The sequence below is a fragment of the Rattus norvegicus genome, chromosome 1 (genome assembly GCF_021556685.1).
Source record: "Rattus norvegicus strain SHRSP/BbbUtx chromosome 1, alternate assembly SHRSP_T2T, whole genome shotgun sequence".
Taxonomy (NCBI): Eukaryota; Metazoa; Chordata; class Mammalia; order Rodentia; family Muridae; genus Rattus; species Rattus norvegicus.
The window spans coordinates 165,462,460-165,486,880 of NC_141534.1; the positions used below are offsets into that span (position 1 = coordinate 165,462,460).

At 39.9% G+C, this 24,421-nt stretch overlaps 1 protein-coding gene across 50 annotated transcripts in view; it reads right to left on the reverse strand.

The window, feature by feature from the left end:
- Positions 1-283: 283 nt before the first annotated feature.
- Positions 284-24,421, reverse strand: part of Emsy (EMSY transcriptional repressor, BRCA2 interacting) — a 69,327-nt gene continuing 45,189 nt past the window's right edge. For 10 of the 50 annotated variants that reach the window (XM_087570307.1, XM_087570263.1, XM_087570332.1 and 7 more), the window contains 9 exons: positions 23,587-23,760; positions 21,367-21,565; positions 13,413-13,577; positions 11,496-11,651; positions 10,612-10,653; positions 7,958-8,109; positions 5,993-6,556; positions 4,573-5,052; positions 284-2,254 (listed from right to left, as the gene is read on the reverse strand). In XM_087570307.1, coding sequence (XP_087426433.1) covers positions 2,060-2,254; positions 4,573-5,052; positions 5,993-6,556; positions 7,958-8,109; positions 10,612-10,653; positions 11,496-11,651; positions 13,413-13,577; positions 21,367-21,565; positions 23,587-23,760 — 2,127 coding nt within the window. In that variant the 3' untranslated portion in view covers positions 284-2,059. 50 annotated transcript variants of the gene reach the window in all.

The following is a 24,421-nucleotide window of genomic DNA, read 5'->3' on the forward strand; positions in this document are numbered from 1 at the left end:
GGTGGCCAGAGCCTTACCTGGCCCATAAAAGAGGAACGAGCATTATTTACTCATAGATTCATGCTCTAATTAGCATTAGAGTCATTCAAAGGAAAAAATAACTCTTACTTGATTCTGTGTGTGTGTGTGTGTGTGTGTGTGTGTGTGTGTGTGTGTGTGCGCGCGCGCGCGCGCACCACAGTAGACTCCTTTGTCATTTAAGCTGCTGAAGCACAGTAAGACTAAACTCTCAGAGACAGAGCATGGTATGCTGATAGAGGATATGGAGCATAACTTACCCAAGTTTGTTCTGTTTCCTGATCCATGTGTATTCAAAAGATAGTTTATTTAATAAAACTTACAACTGCAAGTAAGGATTGACCATAACAGAAGGCTTAACCTGGGGTACATGGATGGTCTTGGGAGCCCATAAGTCCCTGAAATTGTATGCAAAAATCTTAACACGGGTACTGGCATGTGTATTTTTTTGGTGAGAGAGTTCATAGTTTAATCAGATTCTTAAAGATGTTTATGACCCAAGAGAAGTTAATTTTTTCCTTAGCTAGGACAGTCACAAGGTGGTTGAAATATATTTGTACAGTAAAATGCTATCCAACAGCTCCACCTATGGGTGAGTGACTTTCACCCAGTAGAAATGGAGAGGCCACCAGGAGCAAAGTGTCTCAGGGGTGCTCCTGCTGAGACTTTCAGTGTCACACTAGCTAGTGTGAGTTTATTAACTACAGCATCAGAGCTTCTCCCCGTGTGTAGTTGCCAAAATTAGGACGCTACTGATAAATTCTAATTACAGTACTTCAGCACCAAAAATTGGGCAGTTATGCTGATAAATGTATATACAGTTCAACATTTGTCAGTCTTAAAATGCTTATTTATAGTGAAATTCATATAAAACCGTTAAAAACTTTTTCTATTTACACTTTTTTAAAAATGAAAAGTATAGTTTCCTTTGCCATAGCTTGTCAAAATTCTTACCCTCCCATCCCTTACCCTTCACTCTACTTGTGTCAGCAATCACAAGACCAAACCAGCATGTAAACAAACTGCGCCCTAAAAAAGTAAAGATTAAAAACATTACATTTAGAATTGTAAGTGAACACTTTCATACATTTCAAAGGGATTTAAACCAAAGTGAGTAAGTAAGAGTTGTTTTCAAAGTCTTAGTCCAACATGGATGTGCAACTTCCGTGTTGAGAAAGCATCAAACGAGCAGAGTTCACTTTCATTAACACCACTGAACATTTCCTTTGGGCTAGAAATGTCTTCCCCTCTGCTTCCTGACCAAGCCTTCTCAAATCCGTCGTCTTAAAGGGGAGAAAGGGGAGGTGGCCAGACCCGGCAATCCAGCTTCCCAGAACATGTAGGAGAAGGGATTTTAGCCTGCTTGAAAACATTTACATTAAATAAATAGACAAGTGTGGAACTCCACAATAAATTAGTATACAACCAAGGAGCACATGTACAAGCTACCCCAAATACTTCCTGGTCAACAATCTGATGTTTACCCTCCAGCAAGGACTCTTTAATGCCAGAACTTTCCTAGGTATTCATAAACTAATCATGAACTGAGCAAATGTAAAATGTTAGCCAAATCAACATTTCCAGGGATTTGCAAAAACAAAACACGATTTTTAAAAAACTGTTCAGATACATCATTTCAAAAATACAAACTCTTCACAGTCTCCTTTCTTTTCCTCTTAATGTTCTCTGGTGGCATTTGCTCAGTGGAAAGCAGCCGAGAGCCACTCGCAGGAAGTCTCTTCAGTGCAGACAAACTGTCCACTGCCCAGCACCAACAAGAGACCAGGCCTCCACGGGGTGCATCTCTTCCTTTGCTTTTTTTTTTCTTCTATTTTTTTTTTTAAAGTACATTCCTCTGTGAGTTTAATCCTGTTAAAATGCTGCTCCTGCAGCAACATCTCAGTGAAACACTGTTTCTAGGTCCCCAGCCTAAGTATGAGCAAAGTGCTTTTTTCTTTTACCATAACAAATTGTAAGTTTCCCTGGACACGTGGTAGGTAACCAAGCAGGCTCTAAAGTGCACTCTGGTGGCATCTGCACACTAGGACCGCTCTACAGCGCTCTGAGAGGGGCTGGGCTCAGTCCCATCCTCCGTGCTGCTGTCTACATCTTGCTCCATAGCTGTCTCATCGTCGTCTAGCTGCTGACTGGTGAAGTTGTTCAATTCAAGAAGCCCGCTGGGCTCCACCACCACGTTGGAGCTGGAGTGACAGGGAATAGCATACTGGGGAATGGCCTGGAACAGAAGATGCACAAGAGAATGCTTACAGTGGAAAAGGCAACAGGAGAAGGTATCCCTCCCACCACAAGCACAGAAAACAGAAGGCTGACATGTACTGGACAACCTCCATGACAAGCACTGTGCTAGCTGTCCCATGACATTCTACTGTAGCTATGACAATGCTGGGTGGAAACTATCACTTCCGTGTAACAAGTAAGGAGACAGGAGGTAAGGACAGTCTCAAGGTCACACAGCTGTCAGGGTTAATGCTGGATCCAACCTCAAATCCCACACAACTCAAACTGTGTCTTTCTAATCCCTTAGGAGGCCTCTTCTAACAAAGAAGGCCAAATTCAGAAGGTAGGCTTTTTCCCTTTGGTTCTTGTTTTGTTTTGCTTTGTTTTTGTTAGAGACAGCCGTGGCTGTCTGGTACTCCATCTGTACAACAGGCTGGCCTTGAATGCAGAGATCCACCTGCTACTGCTGGGAATAAAAGCGTACACCATCACACCCAGCCTGAATTGTACTATATTTTTGTTCCTCATCTCTAAGATAAATGATTGGTTGCTGACACACAGTGTATTTTAAGCCCCTTTGGTAGTTTAAAGAAGAAACGATTTCTTTAGTCACAGCACAATCACCTTTATAGCAACAGTGAAGATTTTCAAATGTAAGACAATGCCAAAAGTCGGCCATTTAAACAACAAAAAAATATTACTAGGTGAATATTAGTGCCTCTTGCTAAGACTTATGGTCCTATGAGATTCTTTTTTCCTCAAAACTTTTTTTTGGGGAGGGAGTGTGTCACAGAGACAGGGTTTCATGTATCCCAAGCTGGCCCTTCAACAGACTATGTAGCTGAGATGACCTTACACTTCAGGTTCTCCCTCCTCTACCTCCCACTCCCCAGTGTGGGGGTTACGACATGTACTACCATGGCTACCTTTTAAGAGGGAACATCAGTCAAATGGCACCTCTGCTCCTAATCCTCAACATGAATGAACTACATTTTCATTCCTAATCCAACACAGAAAGATAATTTTCAACTAAGCCACTCCAAATGAGTATGGCAATCTAACCTCCAGCTGGCACAATCCATTTTAGTAAAATCAGTAAGTTACCATATGTTGGACAAACATCGAAGCAGCGTTTATCTGTACTAACCATTACATAGAGTCTGTAAGTCAGGCATAACTCACTCCCACTACTGATGAGGAGGCTGAGAAGAGTGAAGTCAGCAGTCCAGCCAAAGTACTGAATAGCAAATCCCAAACAGCCTAGCCTTCAGGTAAAACACCATCAATCACAACAAAATTCACTAAATTCGCTTTTACAGATGGAAACAAAATACTTGAACAAGTCAATGGCCACTCTGACTTTCATTACGTCCCAGTTGGTTTAACAGCAGTCAATTAGTATTCTCTCATAGCTCGGAATCATTGCGAATGGAAAGCTTATTCTATGACCTCAGCAGGACACAACAGTGGCTCTCTGACAGTTCCACCAGGCCACAGTGGGCATTCAATGAACTAAATGCGCCGCTCCGATCCCTTCCAAACTATGTACTAGTTTGGGGAAAATAAAACGGCTACTACCAAGAAAAAACCCTTAATGTCTTTCATTAAGAGGTAGAAATAAAACACAGCTTTAAAGGGCTGGTCTGTACTCAGTTTTAGTTTTCAACCTTAATTTGTAACACAGATTGACTGGTGGCTTTTAGAACAAAGAAGCTAAAGGTCAAGAAGGTGGGCTGCTGACAAACTGTCCCTTTATCGTGACAACACCTTAACAAGATGATCAAAAACTGACTGACACAGCAGAGTTTAGAAACACACATGAAGAAGGTATTTCTGCAGACATTCCAGTCAACTGAAGTGCCACTGTTCTAGAGACCAGATTCAGATGAGGAGCAAGAACTGTTTACAACGTGTCCCTGAAATTCAGCTGAACAGAAGTGTAAGCAATTATGTTCCAGTCTGTCAGACTGAGGAGTCCAAAACATGAGCCTACGAAATCCCTGATCTTTTGGATGAGCTCACTCAATCAACACACTTCGAGTATGTACAGACATCAAACAAAACTGACACACACAGGCATGGCCCTTATGGTCACATGCTATGCTGTCTGACCTTGTCCACCAAGTTTCTATGATTATTTCAAAACAAAAAGACCACCACCAACAAAAACTAAGTATAAACTTGAGTATTATAATAGTTTTTAAATCTCTGTCCTTTGTTACTACTTTGAAGTGACTAGTCCTGTGACATCCCAAAATGGATCAAGCCCACAGCCCCCCATCTACCCGAGATGTCTCATTTCCTTCCAGTTCTTACCTGGATGATAATTTCTGTTGGGCTCTCTTCAGCTTTCTTTTGGCCTACATTCTGAATACGCATGAACTGGCCTGTCGTAGGCACTCCTGCTGCTTCCACTTTTCTGGTCGTTAGGGGAGGGCCAACAGCAGATGGACTTGAACAGGACTCTCTACATTTCGTCATCCCTGCCACCACCACATGGGTGGAGGGTAGAGCTCCTGCCTCACCAGTGAGCACACTGGTGGCTAGAGCCTTCTTTGGGGGATCCACTACCATATGTTCTACATTTGTATCAATCTGAGCTTCCATCAAAGACATTTGCAAAATGTCTGACACTGCTGTCTTCTCAGAGGCCTGAATGGGAGATATGCTTGTAACTGGTGACGTCAGCTTAGGAACAGAACTGCCACCAGTTATCTTTGTAACTGTGGGAGGCTGGCGCCCCTCAAATGTTATCTTTGTAACAGAGGATCCTTGGGTTATAATTGGCTGCTCCACCTGAAAACAAATTGGGGTTGTGTGTATTATAGCTACATCTGTTTGAGGAAAAACTAATCAAACACTCCAGAAAATATGGTAAAAGAAACATTCGTGCGGTATACTAGGAAGACATTTGAAGCTCGATGTTTTAGTAAGAGGGCTGGATGGGAAGGTTCTGTTTTCTTTTAAGGAACCTAGGGAAAGAGGAGGGGTTGAAAGAACCTTTGTTCAGCCAGCCAAGCTATGAGGCAGTAAAGGAAAAACAAAAACAAAACAAAACAAAAATCACAGCAGCCTAGATTCCCTTTGCAATTTACATCCCTGCACACCTTCAACCCGCTCAAATGATTTCAATATAATCTTTTTAAATTAAAGTAAGTTGGATTTCTTCAGTCTTTTGCTTCAAAGTACACTGTACAAACATATTCTCTATGTGTCTGCAATATACATACACACACATGTATAATCAATCCAGAGTAATAAGTTTTTGTTAGTAAAATTTCCTATGATTACCCATATACTTCCTCTGTTATCTAGATGGTAAGTGTAGAGGGTAAGATCGTCAACTACAGTAAAGATGTATACTAGAAAGGGAGACAGATGGTCAATGACGTTCCTTAAAAGACTGCAGTGTACTGAGCATCACTGCCCAGAGGTAAGTTTATAAGCATGGAGGTATGGAACTGCCATGTTCATGCACTGCTGGTACTGCAGAAAGTGATCCTTTAGAAACTACCTAGAAAGCAGGCTCAGAGCTGTGCTTTCCTCTGCATTAGCAGTGTACCTCTCTCCTGACACCAGTACCCGTGCAATCAGGCTTTTGGGTTCCTCTTGCCGGGAGAAGCACTGCCGACATGTTAGAGCTGTGGTGACAAACCTTTTAAAAAAAAAAGAACCTCACCCACCCCCAATCCAAGAACACAGAAGTTAACTTTGCATGCTATCAAAATTCTGTTACCTGGCTTGCAGGCTGTTTCTCTGATGAAGTGGGGAGCGCCATTTGGCTCTGGGGAGCTTGGGGTTGCACGTAGATTTTTGGTTGGTTCGGAGCTTGCTGTAGTTTAGGAAGCTGCTGTGTGGTTTTTACGGCAAGAACCTGTACTACAGTCTGCGGGGGCTGTGCCATTAAGGTAGGAAGCTGCCTGTCTTTGGCCACCACGGTATGCTGTGTGTGCTGTGCATCTGGCTTGGGCTGTGCTTGTTCCTGCTGGAGAGGAGTCAGTTTCTGATGCCTGACGGAGAGCTGAGGCATCTGTGTGAGTTTGTGCTGGAGCTGGTCAGCCTGCAGGTGGATGGTCTGCTTCTGTTTGGTCTGGAAGCACTGCAGGGTTTTCACCTGCAGCTGAGTCTGTTCCAGCTGGGGCTGGCTAAGTTTTTGCTGTTTAGTTGACTGTGACTGCGTCAGGGCAGATCGGTAAAACAGACCTGTCTGAGGATCCAATGTGTCCATCTCCTCAACCTCACCCTCCTCAGTTCCAAGTTCCTCACTGTGTTTGGTAAAAGCAGTGTGACTGCTTAATGCCTAGGTAAGAGAGAGACAGGTAAGAATGAAATGAGAAAAAACACCTATAGAGTCACATCTTTCTTGAATGGAAAACATGGGGTTCATTCCAATGTTTTAGGAATCTAAAAAGATCACAGAGCCTCACAGGTTTTTAATCAAAACTCGTAATTTGAACTCTCAGACAGTAAGTACTTCAAAATCCAGTCTACTCACTGTTGTAGGGAACCCAGAACCTACCAATAGAGGAATAAGGTGACCTTACAGCTCAGAAAGAACAGAAAGGCTCCACTCAGGAGCACTCTAGAGCCTGTGCTTGAGGGATGCTCACCAGTGTAAAGACAGAAGGCAACAACTGAGAAGTAAGGCATCTAGAGCAGAACCAAGAACCTGGGCTGCATGCACGCCCTCAGTCCCAAAGGCCAGATGTACTGTCTGGAGACGTGTCTAACCCAATGCCCACAGCAGGCCTCTCTGAGGAGAGGTTGTGTCACCACAGTGTGTGAGTCTCAGGCTCACCGGACCACAGCTTCCCAAAGACCTGGTTCCTGGAAGGGAGTGAGCCAAGGGACAAGTCATTCCTCTTTGTGGGAAGAGACTGACTGCCTGGGGTCAGCTGAGATAGCACTGGGAGGAGAAATCATTCTAAGTGATACTGTTAAAGAGCCAGCCTGTCTGACCTCTATGTGTCTTGAGAAATATCAATGTCAGGACCTACCAATAAAGGACAGACTGTCACCCAGTGAAATCTTTAGACAGATGGCTTTCTAGCAAGTAAGAGGGATGATGCACCCACTCTTCAGAATCCACTGAATGTACTCACAGCTCAGAGCATGGAGTCTTATGCAAATCAACCTAACAACGAGGCTTTCTTCTTCCTCATTAGTCTTCATACCAGGCATTTCTAGCTGATATTTGTTCATTCCCTTCCTGTTGAGTCTTCTTTTATTGATCACATATAATTAAAGGAGTAAACTATTTATTTCCCTTCTTGTTCATAATGCTCTCATGATAATAGTAATAATGATTTATTATAAAGTATAAAATAAAGACAAAAACAAACTCAGCAGCAAACAAATAAACAAACCAAATATGATTTTGTTTTGAAGATCTTACTCTGTTAGTAAATCTGTATTAACAGTAAGAGACAAACAAACAGTGACCAATTCTGATGAGATTCAACCAGACAACCCCACTCTTCTGAATGCTGTTTCCAGAATGTTAAAGAAAAAAGAAAAAATACCGCTTTCCTGGTGTTTCTATTCATCTCTATTCATCCCCTAATTAAGTCTCTATTCACTCCTCACAGACGGATGAGTTACACACACACTCGACAATTCAGATGTCTTCTTTTTCAGACAGAAGATAAAACTGAACCTTACTTTGGGGATAGAGTATTATGAGTATAAGAAGAGGTACAACCTGCTGCATGATGTGGGTGACGGCTCCAGGGGAAGACGCTGGGATGGACTTGACTACCACTGACGTCTGTGTCGCAGTCTGTGACTGAGCAACATGTTGGAGCAGGGTTCGCTGAGGCTGGGAAGGCTGTTGGGGTTGGGAGCGATGGCTGACTGAAAATAGAAGAGGTGGTGATGTTTCTCCGGAAATCAGTCCAGCAACTGTAACCAGTGGCAGTCATTTTAAGCACCTGTATGAGCTTGTGTCTACAGAATGGTACTACACACTAAGAGGCAGAAGACCAGAGCCTGCATCTAGAAACTGTGGGGCTCTAATGAAAGTCTCTAACGAAACTGCTTCCTCATCTGCAAAACAGGAGCCACAGAGGTATCGTAATGATGAGGGAAATGTGTGGAGAGGCACTGTGAAAACGCCCATCATCCAGGAGGGACACACTCCTTTTGTGAACTGTTGGCTTTTCTCCCTAGACTTTTAGCTCACTGAGGTCACAGGGAAACAATGCATTTCCACAAACCCCACACATGTCATTAAGGAAAGTGGGAAAAACAATGCAGTGCCAACACTAGCAGTGCTTTGTTCACATGAAGAGAAACTGCTCCACAGCCTTAGGGATCCAGAGACAGGACAAAATGATGTGCAGAAGGAATTCTCTCCTGCTCTGCTCCAACTGTTCCAGGGAACGTGAAGCTACTTGTTTCCTACGAAAGCACTAAAGCTCAGAGACTCATTCTGTTTGCCTGTGTTTATGGGACAATAGAAACTTGTTTCTTCTTACAAGAGGCAAATGAAGAAATGGGTTGAAAATGGTCCTTAAATAAATAAAGGGTCAACAGAAAAAATGGTTGTTCTGTCACCTCAGTTTTAACTCAAGGAGACCAGCAAGAGTGAAGTTCTAGAAATCAACCCTATTTCCTCCTCTCCTGCCACAAGACTCATGCAAACTAACCATTCACATAGCTGCCAATCAGTGTCCTCTCTTACCAGCCCTGATTTCAACTTTGAAATATAAACACTTGCCACATCCAAACCTACAGAAACACTCAAATAACGTTAGCTACTGGGAAGAAAACCCATCAATCAAAGATAGGTAAAAACAAAACCAAATGTGTAAATGAGCTAAGGGCTTTGAGATTCTGAAAACTCCTCCAATGTCCCATAATCGTCAGGTTAACTTATTTCAAGTAGCACTGCTCCATGCTTAGAAACAGCTGCCTGCCCAAGACTAAGCCACGTCTACAGGTCAAAGCAGCTGTGTGGTGGTCTAAGGATGAACTACAGCTCTAACTGCAATTCCAACTGCAATTCCATTTTCTTTACACTCACAAATGCAGTGCTTGTAACTACAAATACAGCTTCCGCTCCAGGAGATCAGTCAGTATCACCTGGACTCCCTTGATTCTGCGATATACTACCTCACTGCATTTCACAGTATGCCTTTGCTATGTGCATTTTAAATTATGAGTTAATAAAATCTCCCATATATTCTCACCGAAACTGAAAATAAAGAGCCAGGATTTACATTTTAACATCTACTGAAATCATTTACAGAAGGACTAAATAGGAGAAAAATTAATTATGACATTAAACTCAAGCAAGTAAATCAATGAAATTTTAAAAGTATCATCAAAAATAAATGATTTCTGAAAGATAAATAATAATTATCAGATTATATAGACCATTTTGATACCCATACTAGCTTTTATAATTATTACAATAAGTTTTTTTTAAATATTTACTTTAAAAAAATTTATTGTATTTATATGAACACACTATAGCTGTCTTCAGACACACAGAAGAAGGCACCGGATCCCATTACAGATGGTTGTGAGCCACCGTGTGGTTGCTAGGAATTGAACTCAAGACCTCTGGAAGAGCAGCCAGTGCTCCTAACCGCTGAGCCATCTCTCCAGCCTTTAACATTTACTTTTGTGTGTGTGTGGTGTGTGTGCACATGTGCCCCACATGTATCTGAGTGCCTATAGAGGCCAAAGAATTTTATAACTTGGAGTTTAAGTTACAGGTGATTGTGAGCCACTCAATATGAGTACTGGGAACCAAACTCAGGACCTCTGGAAAAGCAGCACTCACTCTTACCTGCCCCAACAGTAAGCAGTAAGACTTTTTAAATTAAAAAACAAAACAAAACAAAACAAAAAAAAAACAAATTGTATTTAATAAAAGATCAAATAACACCATGTAAAAATAATTCTTCAAGATCCTACACATTTTTTCATACCAAATGCCCAGAGTGTAGGCAACTAACAGCGAAACCTAAGAAAACTATCGTCTACTGCAGAACAGAGCAGGGACTAGAGCAGCTTGCTTTAGAGTCAAAGCGGACACTCAGTATGGCTGGGTATGTAAGAGGTGGTGACTATGGAAGGAGGTCACAGAAAAAATATCCACGAAACAGATGATGGACCTCTGCTGGCCCACATAAGCCCCCAAAGCAGTCATTTATTTCTGTAAACAATTCTTTTACTTTTCTAGCAAAGTGTGTGTTTTGTTGTTATTTGCAAAACAACCTTTCCTTCCCTTCACTAGTGAAGCTTACCTCCCCTCTACCAGAGCAGCAGAGCGCATCCATTAAGTGGTCCCCACAACTAGTCAGCACCAACCTCTCATTAGACTACCGATGGATGCACACCACTTACCTAGAAGGGGGAAAGCAACCTCTGTCCCCTCATCAGTGCGCTCTGAAAAGGATAAGTAAGGGAAGAAATCACAGGTCTTTTCATCTGTTTACTATCTGCTAGTCTAGGTTACGGAGACTAACATTCATTTTCTCAGCAGACTGGCCTCTGCATCTGTTGCTTTTCTGCTAATATCTGTGAAGTCGATTGTTTTCTACTATCTTCATCAGATTTTCTTTCTGGGAAATTTTAATCCACCAGTCCTAGTATCTCCTCAAGTAATGCTAAAGAAATCTTTTTCTCCATGGCATCTGGAACTCTCAGATAGCTGAAGCTTTACAGTATCCTTTAGTCACTGCTTATAAAACACAAGACAGGGGCTTGCTTTATACATCAACTCTCTCACCCCGGATTATTCACATCATTACCCCTGAACTCCTTAAGATATCAAATTAATAAAGTATCCAAAGAGAAAGCAGTATTCCAGGTATGGCCTCACTTGAATGTAAGAGGAAAAATTTTACTTCTCCATGGGTACGATCTCCAAAATCTCATTAACATTTTGTTGCTGGACCACACTTAAATATCTAATCTGCTTTGTGTGTGTGTGTGTGTGTGTGTGTGTGTGTGTGTGTGTGTGTGTGTGTGTGTGTGAGAGAGAGAGAGAGAGAGAGAGAGAGAGAGAGAGAGAGAGAGGGAGGGAGGGAGGGAGATTGAGATTAAAGTCAGGGAAATAAGAGGGGGGGTTATTAAAGTTAGGGAAACCCCAAAGGTGATGTCAACCTGCTCTGAAAACAAACAGAAAAAGAGCTAGAAATATAAAGATATGTTCTCCCCCAAATGAGTACCCATGAAACCCGCAAAGGCAGCACTACCTTAACACTATGTCTTAAGAGGGCACCTACCCGTGGTGATGTACTCAGCAACTAGTTCTGACTCTACCACAGCAATGGACGGACTCTCAGGAGAATGTCTCTTTTCCTGGGTCATCTGAATAGGTACTGCCATTTGACTCAAGTCAATAGTGGGTTGTCTTGGTTTAGATTCCAATTTTTCCTTTACTGCATAAAAAAGTCGAGGAAAAGTTACTTTTATTATAAACAAGTACTAAAACCAGAGCTGTCTATGGGAATAAGGAACCAGACCTCTGGGGTGCCATATCATCAGTGGCTAAGAAGACAATGACTTGGAAACTGCAGACTGCTCTATATGGTTGTCTAGACTACAAACTGTGTAGCAGCAGCCTACAATAACTCATACGCAATCACATTCCAGCCCCTATTACTCCAGGCCAGCCAGCTGTTTCTCTTTATGAACTCCTCCTAGGATGTTATTTCCTTGGTATTCAAAGTGATCCCTGACACACTCAGTTCACAGCAGCTTGGTCTGCTCTAAAGCACATCCCAGAATATCACTCCCACTGATTAGTTCACTTGACTTACTAAAAGTTCAATGGCCTGGGAATGCTACACAGATGTTGGGTGCTTGTCCAGCATACACATGGTCTTGAGTTTGATCCCCAGCATAAGGGAGGAAATTCACATAACCTTCACTGAGGGAGGAGGAGTGCTGAGTTCAGTGGGCTACATCCAGGCCAAAATGAGAGCCTGTCAGGGTATGTGTATATACACACTTGGCAATTTAAGATTCGGCCAAAAATAAAATAAAAAACCTGTTACAAGTCTTTATGACTCCTTAAAGAATAAAACATAAAGCTTTTCACTGTTAGGAAAAAATGGGTGTTCTGCTTCTGTATGTCTAAAATGTCTGATAAAACAGCCTGCAATAAATAATGGTATATGTTAAGATGCAGTTTTTAACCTTCTTACTACTTCTTCAACAAAATCTCTTCACTCACCATTTCTATCTACATGAATGATGGATAAAAATTGTTGAATTTTTCAAAGACAAGCAGCTGAAAAAGTGCCAAAGGCTAAACATATTAGTAGAAGTAATCATCTACATTTATATCAAATGTAAGAACTTATGATAAACAGTATTAAGTCACTACGTCCCCTAAAGATTGCTCTCAAGCGCAGACTATGACAAAAGCAAAACAATCATTTTAAACACAGAAACCAAACAAAGGAGTCCTGCTGGGATCTAGCAGACATGGCCCTGGCCACCATCCTGCCACTCACTGACCACTAGTCAACCTTTCTCAGTCTCAGCTAACTTCGTAAAACATGAAAGGGTTAGATAAGATCATTACTACAACCCATAAAATATCTGCATAATCGTTGCCCTATTATCAGCAAACTCGGTATAACTTACATAGAGTAGTCCTAGAATCTATCAAAGTTTTTAGTAATTAGAAACACTGACAGGACCCTATTAAACACAGACGCTCTAGTAAATAACCTAAACAAAAATAAATAAATCTGAAAATAAGATGAGGACAAATGAGAATGTTTATAAGCAAGTCTAATGGAGTTTTATGGTGCAGAATTGATCTGAGGTATCTATGAGCAAAGCGGGGCCCTGGATCTGTGCCCCAACATACCTAAATAGATCCAGCAACTGAACGGTACCTACGCTTGTTCTACACTTGTGCTTACCAGTGACAACCCACTCCCTTCTGCTGGCAAGAGGACTGTCCATTTGAACGAGAAGTTTCTGTCTACTCTACCTCTGTGTTAATGACCGCACTCCATCTAGGCTTCATACTCTTATGTACATCTTAAAGAACAATAAACTGTACCAGTAATTATAGATACATCCAGAGGGGGAGAAATTTACAAAAACTATGTAACAGTGGTGTATTTTAGCAACCCATCTCTAGAGAAAACATGCTTCATTCAGCTGAGCATGTGAGTTCATACCTGTTGTCTGTTGGAGTTCTAACAGGGCTTTGATTGTTGAAGTAGCTGATTGTGATTCACTGGATACATCCTGATATATTATGGTGGGGCTAGTCTCCATTGCAATCTCATGTTCTGACCAATCCTGACGCCGGGAAGCAATTACATGAACTACAGGCTGGGAATCTGTTTTATATTAGTTAAAAAAAAACAAACCCTATAAACAAAGTTTCTCTTAAAATAAAGCAATATTTTTGTTTATCTTTGTATTTAATGTAAACGTCAACCTTGACTTTTCTAAGACTGAAGGTCCCAGAAGGCACACTGTCTCTCACTTCTGAACTCATTTATTCACTCACTCATTTATTTTACACTAGACACCTGTGCATTGGACCCATAGATAAGGAACTCACAGAACAATCCAAGAAGGCTCAAGAAGCACACAGTCTGTCTGAAGAGACGAACATAGAAAAGGACAAAGTACAATTCAATATGCTAACTGCAGTCTACATGGGTAAGCATCTATATAGGTGAGTGCTTGTTTGTGTTGACTAAAAACAAAACACTATAGTTAGGACACTGGCTTTCCAATGCACATGAAAAGATTTCTATCTAAAACCTAAGTACTTGGGGAAATATCACACTGAATTATTGACAGTAAGAAAAGAGAGACAGTCTAGAAACATAATGACGTAACATGACAAGTATAACTGCGGTCAAAGTCAAGTGGAAGCCTGTCTGTTGTTTATTAGCAAGTTGATTCTTTGGTCTTAGCTCTCGCTGTAACAGGAACAAGGGCGGTATAATGCAAAGATAATCTGGGCTGCTGAACAACAATAACACATTCTGAGAAGTATGGTGGGCAGTGTGGTTGCTGTCACAGTATCCATACACACTCAGAGGAAATAGCTTGCTGGGCCACACGGGACACACATCCTTTTACTGTTACCATATATACATATATGTGTATGTATATATATGCACACATACAGTCCAATACTGACTGAAACATCAGTATAAGCTACGTGATCATATATAACTAAGCTTTATAAACTATAAAAGTCAGTAGGAATGAGGCTGTTGGGGATTTGGCTGAAAATTCAATTCTAAGATCTTTGGTTGATTTGAAAATAAATTTCAGCTCATGTAAATACAAAATATGCATCAGATTAAACAACACTCACTAACAGTTCTCTACAGAGCAAGCAGGTTGGCCCACTTTGTCTAAGTCATTATTTAGGAAAAGGGAGAGGCAAAAAAACACGATCCCTGAGGTTAAGATCCAGATTGTAACAGGAAACAATAACCAATAGATAGCATCACATTTTGGGATAAATATCAAATGGTGAGAACAAGAAAAAGAGACTGCTTCTATTCATGCTGCTTAGCTGAAGCATCTGAACAAAAACCATCTGGTGGCTCAAAATACAGGAAAAAAAATCAAGTTCACTCTCAAAGAACATTACATCTTTTAAAGCCAGGAGGATGTCCAAAAATGTTGAAGCAAAGGGAACAATTCTAATGAAACAATCTTCCGGAAGAAAAAAAATCAGTATGCAAAAAGTTCATAATATTTAATAATCATAAACTAACAGGTCAGGTGTGATGGTGGCACAGGCCTATAATTCCAGATTGGACTATATGGACTATACAAAACACATTACCCCCAAAGCAAAGATAAACAAACAAAAGCCCTGAATAGAAACCATCACAGCAGAGACATTCAATTTCTACTAAGCTTTCAACCACACATGGAGGACTGGCTGTTTGCCTGCAATGCCAAGTGCCATGTGAAGAATACTGAAGTTTTTCTTTACATAGTCTAATAAGATATGTAGAAAATTTTGTTTGCTTAGGAACAGAATCTCATGTAACTCAGGCTAGCTTCAAATTTGCTATGTACCCAAAATGACCTTAACCTCCTGCCCCTCCTTGCTTTCACCTCCCAAGTGCTGGGTCTGCAGGCATATGCCACCATGTCTGATTTATTCAGTGCTGAGGACTGAAACCAAGTCTTCATGTGCACCATGCAAGTGTTTTTCCAACTGAGATACACCCCCAATGTCCTAATATGCAAAATTTTAATTTGAGAAATGATTATACTAGAAAGGCACTATTTTATGTAACTTAAAAATAAATTTTCATGATGAACACAAGCCTATACTCTGAGCACCTCACAGTCTGGGCCTCTGTCTCAAAAAACAAATTCAAAGAGATTGAGTCTCTGCAACCTATCTCTGAGATACACTAAATAGTCAGAGTAGGAACTGCAAATGTCTCTACGGGAGTGCTAACCAAATAACGTCTCTCCAAATAAAGTCATTCCATAGGAACTGCCACCTCTTTCTGTCCACACAGAGCAGATGATGATCACCAAGCAATCCAGACAGCTGTGATACAAAATCAGTGTGAACTAAGTGAAAATTCTTTCCACAGTCTCTCCCTCTTCTACTCTGTGGGTTTACACTCAAACCTAGTGTCACAGGACTCCAGGAAACTGATCTCCTGTTTCTGTAGTGAGCATTCAGGTATCCAGCTAACATGTTTTATGTTTAACATGACAATGTGGTCTTAAAGGTATTGGCATGTCTAAACGAGACCTACTTCTTCAGGATAGTGGCCTGCCGCAGACTTTCCTTCCAGGTTCTTTAACAATTATGTACTGGATGTCTGCTACATGCTAGGTAACAGGAATACATACTTTAGTGCTATATTCAAAGGCAAACCCAGGCATGCAAGAAATGCCTTTTTTTTTTTTGGTTCTTTTTTTCGGAGCTGGGGACCGAACCCAGGGCCTTGCGCTTCCTAGGCAAGCGCTCTACCACTGAGCTAAATCCCCAACCCCAAGAAATGCCTTTATCATAAACTGTCTATGCCATCCTCTCATAGGCATAAGGCTTCTCAATTACAGAATCTTAAAAGGTCAATGTCATCCCCCACCTTCAACCACTCCCACATGCAGGATCATCAGAGAACCCACCACTTTCTAATACTTTCTTTTCATTATTGCCTGCACAGCTGTGATATACAAAGTTTTCTTACATAAAACAGAAATAGATCTTTCTGTCATCTGTACAACAATACTATTGTCTGTCCACTTACCTACAAAGACCAATTCACTTCATCTCTATCAGAGTGCAACATGACTAACAGCCCCAGAACCACCACACACTCCTTCCCCACTCCTTCCTCACAGAAAATGATTCCCAGCTGTCTAAGCTCCCTAAGCCATCTCCTCCAACGAAAGCCAAGCTGTCTATACTCCTTCTATGCTACAATGTAAACCTTTCCTCTGAACTAGTATCCCGTGTTCTAGACAACATCAATTCCACAACATTTTCTGGGGGGAAAAAAGTCAAAACCACTGTAGAACATTTTATATTATGTATTAGATATCTTAGTTTTCACCTTTAACAATATAAATTACTAAAAAATTAGCTAATGAAATTCTGCGAAAAGTACATTTTGCATGATCCATGTTTGCTTTTTTTTTTTCTTTAAATAAATCTTCACTCTGGCCTCCCAAGATAATGATTCTTTAGGAAAAATAATGCCAGAAACTGGGTTCTGAATTAAAACTATATCTTTATGACATTTATTTTCAAATTTGACGCATGTTCTGTTCCTTTACATCTCGGAATTCATTTCCTTGTTCTCTTCTTGTTTGCTTAATGTAATCTTGCAATCACTCCACCTTAAACCTTTCAGACGGGCGGTGGTGACTCATACCTTTGATTCCAGCACTTGAGAGGCAGAGGCAGGCAGGTCTATGAGATTGAGGCTAGCCTGATCTACAGAGTGAGCTCCAGGATAGCCAAAGCTAAAGAAATCCTGTCTCAAAAAACCAAGCAAGCAAGCAAGCAACCAACCAACCAAATCACAATCTTTTAGAAATAAAGCTGGACATAAATGAAAAAATAATAATACTTAAAAAATTCTGAGCTGGGGCTGGAGAGATGGCTCAGTGGTTAAGAGCACGGACTGCTCTTCCAGAGGTCCTGAGTTCAAATCCCAGCAACCACATGGTGGCTCACAACCATCTGTAATGAGATCTGATGCCCTCTTCTGGTGTGTCTGAAGACAGCTACAGTGTACTAATACATAATAAATAAATCTTTTAAAAAAACAAAAAACAAAAAAATCTTTGAACACCAGTAAGGATACCCTTTGCAAATGAGAAAGAAAAACCAGAAGACTATTTGGGAAGATAAAAAGCACAATGGCTTCAGAAAACATATTTTCTGGTTTTCAGTGAGTGACCCAGGCAAAATGTTCTCGATCCAATAGTCTGGGCTAACTCACTATCAATATCCAAACAAAAGCCTAGAAATGTTAGGAGAAAATGAAGAGGGGAAACAATGTTTTGGAATGAGGCAATAAAAATGAGTTTATAAACATGAAGCTTAATCACTCCCTGTTATTGTTATCCTTGGGATGCCAACAGAAAAGAAAAAATAACAAAAAGTAAAAACCAAAATGGTTAACATTAAAAAAGCAGTATGAGAAACATAATACACTGTGACAAATCCTGCCAGGGTGATCAAGATTCACATCAGGAAGATGCCGAAGGCTCTCCACTCTACCTGCTCAGAATTAAATGTGGGGCCTTCTTGTGGTGGGTATACTTAGAAACCACAAGTGGAATCAAGGCATTCCTCTGAAATAAAGCATCCAGCATGTGTAGGAAAAACACTTAAAAAAAAAAAAACCTCTTAGGTCAAAAAAAGATCAATTCTTCCTTAGAACAGAACAAAGAATAATGGACTTTAGAAAATCATCTATCTATAGATCTAGAACTTATGGATCAGTGACTTACAAGGAACATAACAAGTTTACAGTCTCAGCACCTCCTCCAAAACTGATACTAATTTCAAAGAGGAATATGTTAGCTTCAGAGTGGAAAAAGCTAGAAGCAATTATCCTGACCAAGTGACCACCGTTTATCTCATCAATGTAGTAAATAGACTGAAAGTCACTTACCTGCACATTTCCTATTGAATTAAATCACAAAGAAGAATCTCTAAAGTAATTGACCTCAACTCTTCAAAATATCATAATCAAAGGGAAAGGGGGGGGGAGGGTTAAGAGGCTATCTAGGGCAAAAAAGAATAAAGAATGCTGATGCTATCAGAAGTGACAGCTCATACACTTAATCCTAGCTCTTGGGAGGCTAAGGCGGAAAGACCTCCATGACTTTTAGCCTAGCCTGGACTACAAAATGAGATCCTGTCTCAAAAAACCAAAAAGGAGGGCCAGGCCTATAATCTCAGCACTCGTGAGGAAGAGGCAGGCAGATATATATTTTAAATTTTGGCCTGCCTAGTCTACATATCAAGTTCCAGGCTAGGCAGGATTACACAGTAAGAGGAGGAAGGAGGAAGGGGAAAAGAGAAGAGATTACAATAATGTGATAATTGCATTGTAATACAGTTGAGTGTAATGTGTGACCTTGAGTTGGAAAGTGACTAGGAGACAAAGCAATAAAGAACATCATAATCGATTGGCAGTATATCTAGATGAATTACAAATTAGAAAACAGTATTAATACATTAAATTTCTTGACTTTGGTAATGGTAATTTAGTTATAAAAGGACAATCCAACAAAGTTAGAGACCTAAAAAATATAACTGTTTAGAGATAAAAATCACAAAATACCTACAACTACCTTTAACTGGCTAAAAGACTTAAAAATTGTACACACATACAATAGATACAACAGAAAAGAGACTAGAGACAAAAGCAACAAAGCAAGGCTCTCAGTATTTCAGTGGCGGTGTGTATGTTTAGCCATGTATAATGCTATATATAGGTTTCACCCTCAGAACCAAAAATTAAAATATAAAAATAAAACTAGGGCTGGAGAGATAGCTCGATGGTTAAGAACACTGGCTGCTTTTTCAGGGGACCCAAGTTTGATTCCAAGAAGCCACATGGCAACCCACAACTGTCTGTAACTCTGCTCCCTAAGGACCTGATGCCCTCCTCTGGCCGCTTCCAAAACCAGGCATGTATGTTGTTATACACCCATACACATAAAAACTAAATAAAAATTGAAAAAAAGGAAACCACCAACTGGGTATAACAAAATATAAACAAGTAGGAATGACCAGCAGTAAGAGTCACACATTGTAACTGGTTTACATACTGATTTGCAATCAGCAGAAAGATAGAATGCATATTAGCAAAATGACTTGCAAATTATTACTATCCCTGAGAGTGGGGTGAGGACAACTATTTACTTTCTAAAATAAATGCTATATTGTTTGTTGAAATCAATAGCTTATTTATTTCTAATTAACAATCTTTCAAATACTATTTTCTACTTGTCCTGTGAATTAATGTTTCTTTTTCTTGGAGTGTGGACTTTTAGCCTATAGCCTTGTTTTGTTCACTACTGATAACAATTCGTATGCTGCAACTGTATGTGCATTTTTTTCCTAATATACTAGACTAGATTTTAAGCTCCCACAATATAAGAATTAGCCAGGTGAGGTAGTTTACACCTGTAATCCCAGGACCTGGAGATGAAGGAAGGAGGATTAGAAGTTCAAGACCATTCTCAGCTACAGAGTTGGAAGCCAGTCTGGGCTGTATGGAACCCTATCTTTAAGGGGAAAAAAAGCAAGAACTGCATTTTACTCAACTTTAATAAGATCTAACATAATTCTTAGTAAATATTACAAACCAACAAATTTATTGTTAATAACATACAGCTATGTAAACCATATAAAATTAATGTGACAGCATCATTAATTAAAATAATGAAGTGTTTGTGTAATATGGAAAAATGTGCTATCAGTGCTTTTTTAGAAAAGCAGCAGGCATATGAGCAAGGTTAATGCAGAGGCAGAGAGACGGAAGAGAGCAACAAGGACTAGGAAGAAAGAACAGTTTGGCTTATGTGCATCAGATTGCATAAGCATAAACACACACACACACACACACACACACACACACTCACCACACGGGCTGAACAGCTCTAGCCCAAAGTACTCCATATCTGAACCTCTCTGAGCAAAGTGGCACTACTAACAGAAGATCACAGTCATACCTAACCTCACATGATGGTCATTCAAAATACAGGTGCAGGGGGGAAAACAAAACCTGTGACCTCACCCTCAGACTAAGTGTATACGGGTTATTATATGGAACATACATGAATATCACATTTAGACTAGGATCCCATCTGTAAGATGCCCCTCTTTCCTTCACATACACACAAATACAAAATCTAAAACCCAAGACAGTTCTCATCCCAAGTGCTTATGGCACCCAACAACAAAGGCAGTCAGAATAATTGAGTTACATGAACAATATGTCTCAGAGTTTCGGTTTAGACTGGGAGTTTCTATTTTGAGAGACATCCTAGAAAAATGTCATATTGACAACAATACTGATGATTATCTTCTGCTGTGGTATTTTAGCTTCTAATAAGTGAGATAACATATGTGATTAGCATCTGGAATATTTTTGAGAGTTAAAGAAAATGTTATTAATAATTACGCCAGAACAACAGACATAAACTAAGATCCCTACAAACTGGGATGTATAGTCACCCCCTTACAGCTCACTTCTGGCCACCTTGACTTTTCCTCAAGGTTCAGCAATAAGCATTTTTTAAAAAACACATTCCTTTTTCTTGTATATTTCTTCCTCTTCTTACTCACACCAAACAGGAAAAAACATAAAAGTTACCTTCTAGAAATTACAGTTGTTTGATATTGTCTACATATTAAAAAAGATCATTTAAGAATTCTACCAATGATTTGATGAACACATGAACAAGGTAATAATGGTAAGCTATGCCAAAAATAAGATTTCATCTCACTCACTAATCAGCACCCCCCAATCCAACCCAATCCAAAGAACTGGCAGTAGATGAGTTTGATTTGAAAACCCTAGAAGGAACAGTTGTTTAGAAACTGAGGGATGACATCATCATTGCTTGCATAAGCAGAAATACAATAAGTCTTACCTTGGGAACTCTGGGAGGACTCTGTAGAAGAGGAACTACTGTCTGTGTAGCCCTGTGGTTCTTCTTTTCCTTCCTGAGCAGATGAATTACCGGCCTCTGCTACCCTGGATGCTTGCTGTAATGTTTCTGTTACCAGCTGCCTTGTTTGTTCACTAACAACTGTAGCTTGAAATGTCACTGGTTTGGGTTTAATGAGAACCTAGAAGAAAAGCAGAAACATGCCCAGATGAAATTGTATAGCCCCATTTAAATGCTAAACAAGCCATGCATGGTGGTTTATACCTATAACCCCAGAACTTGGGAGGCAGACTGGAAGACTGTCACTAATTCAAAGCCAACTTTGGCTAGAATAAAATGCTGTCTTAAAAACAAACAAACTCTAAACTTACAGGTCATTCTCCAGACACACAAATTACCAGCATGCAAACTTAGCATTACGCTCTGGGCACAGTACTTTAGTTGCTACCAACAACTAAAATTGCATAAGATGAACTAGATGAACAAGAGCTAAGGTGTGTACAATATGTTAAGTGGAATATACCAGGTCACAACAGCTCTAATTCCTTTTGTTTTTTAATGTATGTGTCTTTATGTATATGTGCACATGTATGTGGGTGCCCTCAGGGACAAAGAAGAGTCTTAGATCTTCTGGAGCTAGAGTTGTAAGCCTCCCAATGTGTGTGCATGGAATGATACTCTGGTCTTCTGCAAGAACAAGCACTCAGGACCACAGGGCCATCCATTAGTCTCCCAAAGCTATGACTCTGACAAGTATTTTCATGGTTTTCCTTATCAAACTTCAGAAATTGTTTTCCAGTACTACCTATCACAGTAACAACCACAAGCTGAGTGTTAGAAAAAAGAATTAAAAAAAAAAAATAAAAATGCATATAAGCTAGACTCATTAGAAATTTTTTAACCAAAGTATCTGTCTGAGCTTTCTCTCTCAACTTGTATTAACAGAATAAAACCAAGACCATAATTTGTTCAAGCCACTGTTTTCTGAGTCTCTTTTAATAAGAAACCAAATGAAATTCCTGACACACCTGCACAAAGCAAACTGAAGGAGATCTAAGTCATCGCTCAAGGAGCCACAGAAGAAAACTGATACAGAGTGCTATCCACAGCAGCAAGAGGTCAACTCCTGCAAAAAGCTCAGACATTAAACAAACCAGGAAAAAAAATTCATACTGAAACATTACCCTTCAGAATTTGGATTCTAGAATTTTAATTGGATTCATGGAATAAAAATACTGATTCATATCCAATACTACCACCATTACCACAAAAAATAATAATATTGACTCATATATGAGGCTTTATTAAGTAACTGATTTCCACGAATTTTGAAAAAATGGTTTTTGCTACACTTTCCATAGTGAAATAAATGAAATCATTACTGCTAAATCCTGGCTTACAGCCAAACTAATTTTTTAAATATATAAACAATGGCTATAGTTTTGAAAGAACAGATTCCCAAAGCCAATTATGAGTTTAAATAAATTAATGCCTGTTACAAAAACTCTAGGATTCTGTTTCTCGACCAAAGCTGATATTGCTTCCTGTGATAGTCTCAGAAAAGTAGTCAGAGCACCTACAAAGTGAACGCCTACCAAGGTGAAACTATGCCCTTATCCTCAGAAACTAGTTTCCAGTGTTCTGTCCTTCCTCAGCCACCCAGTTTTCACAGTCAGAAATATCTTCAGGAAACTTGTATTCTAAGAATTCTCTTCCTTACCTTTCCTCATAATGTAACAGATATGCAGATATCTTTTAAAAGTATTGAAAAAAAAGGGCAAGTTTTGAGAACAGAATAACATGAATCTAGTTTTTTTTTTTTTAAAAAACGTGTTTCTTTTCTTATCAGTCTATTATCTTTTCCTTGACATTTCTACCAGGTTAGGCATAGTGGTCCTATCAGATAGGATAGTTAGTCCTATCAGAGGCAAGCTGATCTCTGAGTTCGAGGCCAACCTGGTTTACATAGCAAAACTCCAAGATAGCCAGGACTACACAGAAAGACTCTGCCGACAGACAAACAGACAGACAAGATAGATAGGAAGGCAAGCAGGGAGGCAGGGAGGCAGGGAGGCAGGGAGGCAGGGAGGAAGGGAGGAAGGGAGGCAGGAGGGGAGGGGAGGGGAGGGGAGGGGAGGGGAGGGGAGGGGAGGGGATTTCTTCCTGGGAATTAGCCAAAAGTCAACACATCTTACCACATACCTGTGTTTTCCCTTGTTGCCCATAGACAATTTTTGTCGGGATGATTTTAGCTGCTGGCTGAACTGTGGAGCCTATTCCTTTGGGCTGTGTTACAATCATTTTGGTGATGGGTCGTGTAGCAGTAATTATAGCTGGCTTTGCTCCAGTTGGCACTGTCTGAAGAGTCTTTTCTCCCTAAATTGAAGTCAATTATTAAAGAGACTTACATGCATTTAAATGATTAAAAACAAAAAGAACAAACAAAAACATAACTGTTTCATTGAAAAAGCAAAGAAAAAATTTGCCAGGATGGGAAAAGGACTGTAGATTATGCAACAAAGTACAAGATTTCTAAGTGATTAAAAAAAATCCTGGGCTTAAAAAAAAAAAAAAATCCTGGGCTTAAAAAAAAAAAAAAATCCTGGGCTTAAAAAAAAAAAAAATCCTGGGCTTTAAAAAAAAAAAAAAAATCCTGGGCTTTGTTGAAATAATATTACAAGTCATATAATCAACTTTCTAGTCAAAAAAGAAATTATTCCTTATGAATATGTTTTGAAAAAATCACCGGGGCTGGGGATTTAGCTCAGTGGTAGAGCGCTTACCTAGGAAGCGCAAGGCCCTGGGTTTGGTCCCCAGCTCCGAAAAAAAGAACAAAAAAAAAAAAAAAAAAAAAATTAAAAAAGAAATCACCATATTTAAGAACATCTAAGAATTTATACCATCCCATTCATAGAACACCTATATTAAAACAGAAATTTCTGGAAGGACATACACTAAAATGTTAACAATTGCTATGTCTGAGATTGTAGGTCATTTTTTCTTTTTAATATACCTGAAGTGAGTATGTAATAAAAAA